The following is a 2486-nucleotide window of genomic DNA, read 5'->3' on the forward strand; positions in this document are numbered from 1 at the left end:
CATGCATAAATAGATAAAATCTTTTTTTAACGATTATTTATTTATTTATTCATAGAGACACACACAGAGAGAGGCAGAGACACAGGCAGAGGGAGAAGCAGGCACCACGCAGAGAGCCTGATGTGGGACTCGATCTAGGGTCTCCAGGATCATGCCCTAGGCTGTAGGCGGGGCTAAACCGCTGCTTCTCCCTCTGCTTGTGTCTCTGCCTCTCTCTCTGTGTGTCTCTCATGCATAAATAGATAAAATCTTAAAAAAAAAAAAAAAAAGAAAGCATCAGGATGATGATTGTTGCCCAAGATACTTTTTTTTTTTTTAAAGATTTTATTTATTTATCCATGAAAGACACAGAGAGAGGCAGAGACATAGGCAGAAGGGGGAAACTGCTCATGTGGGAAGGAGGGCACATCTTTCAATGCCACCTCAGGCATAGCGAAGGATAGTCATGGAAAAGGAGAAACGTCTCTGGAGAGTAAGTAGAGACATGAGCCTCAGGGAACAAAGATTTAGAAAGCACCCCCCACCCCTCCTCAATGAGCTGATCTGGTGCTCTGCTAATTGAGCAGTCCTTCCAGTTTACAAGACGAGAGGTCCTGGCAGTGTTTCCTCAGTTGATTTTAGAAATGGTACAGACCAGTGAGGTCTGCGTACTCCTGAAAGTGCAGCAGGACCAAGTTTCATTCCACTCAGGGCTGATGTCTGAGTTCTGTGGGTGACTTCACAATGCCCAGGGTGGTTCCCAGCATCCTTTTGTAGTCTCAGGCTACCATGTTGGCCACCCTGTGGCTGCTTAGCCTTTCTCTCCCCACTCTGTGGGCCTACACATTAATCAGCTGTGCCTATAAGAGTCTCTGCCAGCAGGCCCTAGTCTCAGGCAATGATGTTGTCCTGCAGTGTGACTATCCCAAGGCATTCTGGTACTTCTCTTCCATTTTGGGGGAAGAACCCCTCCTGCTCTCCTCCATGCCTCACGTAAAAAAACTGCCCGGGGGCAGCCTTCAACTGACCAACCCTCAGCCCTCCCAGACAGGCCTCTATCACTGCCAGGACAATGCCAGTGCCCTTGTGGTAGAGTATGAGATTGACTTCCAGGATGTCAGCACCCTGCACATTACACACAAAGATCTGGGCCAAAAGCCCCTGCAGAATGAGACTCTGGGTCTGAGTGGCCACGTACTCATCTTCACCCGCTGGGAGCCTTGGCAGGACTGTAACCGCTGTGGGGAGCCAGGTGAGCGGAAACGCTTGGGGTACTGCTACGTCAAGGAGCACCTGGAAAAACCCATGCCCTGTTGGCTCTATCTGAGAACCAAGAAGGCACGATACAGCCGTATGCGGCCTGAGCTGCAGGTGGAAGCCTGTCTCGTACCCTGCAACCACGTCAAGGAAATCGACCAGCCATACTTCATCTTTGACATTTATCAATTGGGCAAGTTGACCAACAACATGTGGCTTACCTGCCCCTTGGCATCCATCTACAGGTGACTGGACCAGGGCATCAGCCCTGCCTTTGACCCTCGCCTAGACTGTTTCCTGTGCCCACCTGGGGGGCAGGGGTTTGCCTTCCAGTGGAAAAGAAGGGTCTGTCTCCCAGCCCATAAGCCTTCACCATCAGTCTGTCTAGAAAGGAGTCTCTTCACCGGCCTGTCCAGATGTTCATTCAGTAGGAAGTACTTGTGTCCCTTCTGAGTCAGGCCCTGGGCAGGTGATACTAGGGACACAGTAGTGACCAAAAAGGTTTAGTCCCTGCCCTCATAAGCTCTTGATATTTGGAATGACCAAATGTAAAACCTAGACACCAAGACGCTTTGGTCCATACTCTTGCCAGCATCCTCACTAGTGTGGTTTTTGTCGTCTCATGGGACTCTGATGAATTCAATTTGTCAATCCATCCTTGCGCCAATGCCACAATATTTTTATTACTCTACTTTTATAGTAAGTCATGATATCTGATAGTATAGATTTTCTAACTAGTTCTTCAAGATTGTCTTGATTATTCTTGGCCCTTTGTATAAATATTTTGAAATCAGCTTATAGTTTCTATCCCCCCGCAAAATCCCATTTTTTAATAGAGACTTCATTGAATCTAAAAATAAATTTGGGTAGAATTAATGTATTACAATATTCATACTTCCAATCCATGAACATCATAAATATTCCCATTATTTAGGCTTTAATTTCTCCCAATAATGTACAGTTATTAATATAGAGATTTTACATATATTTTTATTATATTTATTCCTAAGCACTTGATTTTTCATGCCATTACAAATTGTGTTTTTTTTATGGATTTATAATGCATGGTTTAATAATACATAAAATAAAATAATCCAAGGTTGTAAACAGTGTTTTGACTATTGACAAAATTTTAATATATCTGATATTAAAATCTGATTCAAGTCATAGATATGTATTATATATACCACACACATACAATATATAATACATATTATTATAATACAATATGTTATTATATTATCTACATT

General features: G+C 43.6%; 1 protein-coding gene across 1 annotated transcript; it reads left to right on the forward strand.

Moving 5' to 3' along the window:
* Positions 1-768: 768 nt before the first annotated feature.
* On the forward strand, positions 769-1485 carry LOC121479263 (protein FAM187B-like). The gene has a single exon (XM_041734734.1). It carries the CDS (start codon positions 769-771, stop codon positions 1483-1485), a length of 717 nt encoding a protein of 238 aa, XP_041590668.1.
* Positions 1486-2486: the final 1001 nt, after the last annotated feature.

Source organism: Vulpes lagopus, chromosome 2, assembly GCF_018345385.1.
Source record: "Vulpes lagopus strain Blue_001 chromosome 2, ASM1834538v1, whole genome shotgun sequence".
NCBI lineage: Eukaryota > Metazoa > Chordata > Mammalia > Carnivora > Canidae > Vulpes > Vulpes lagopus.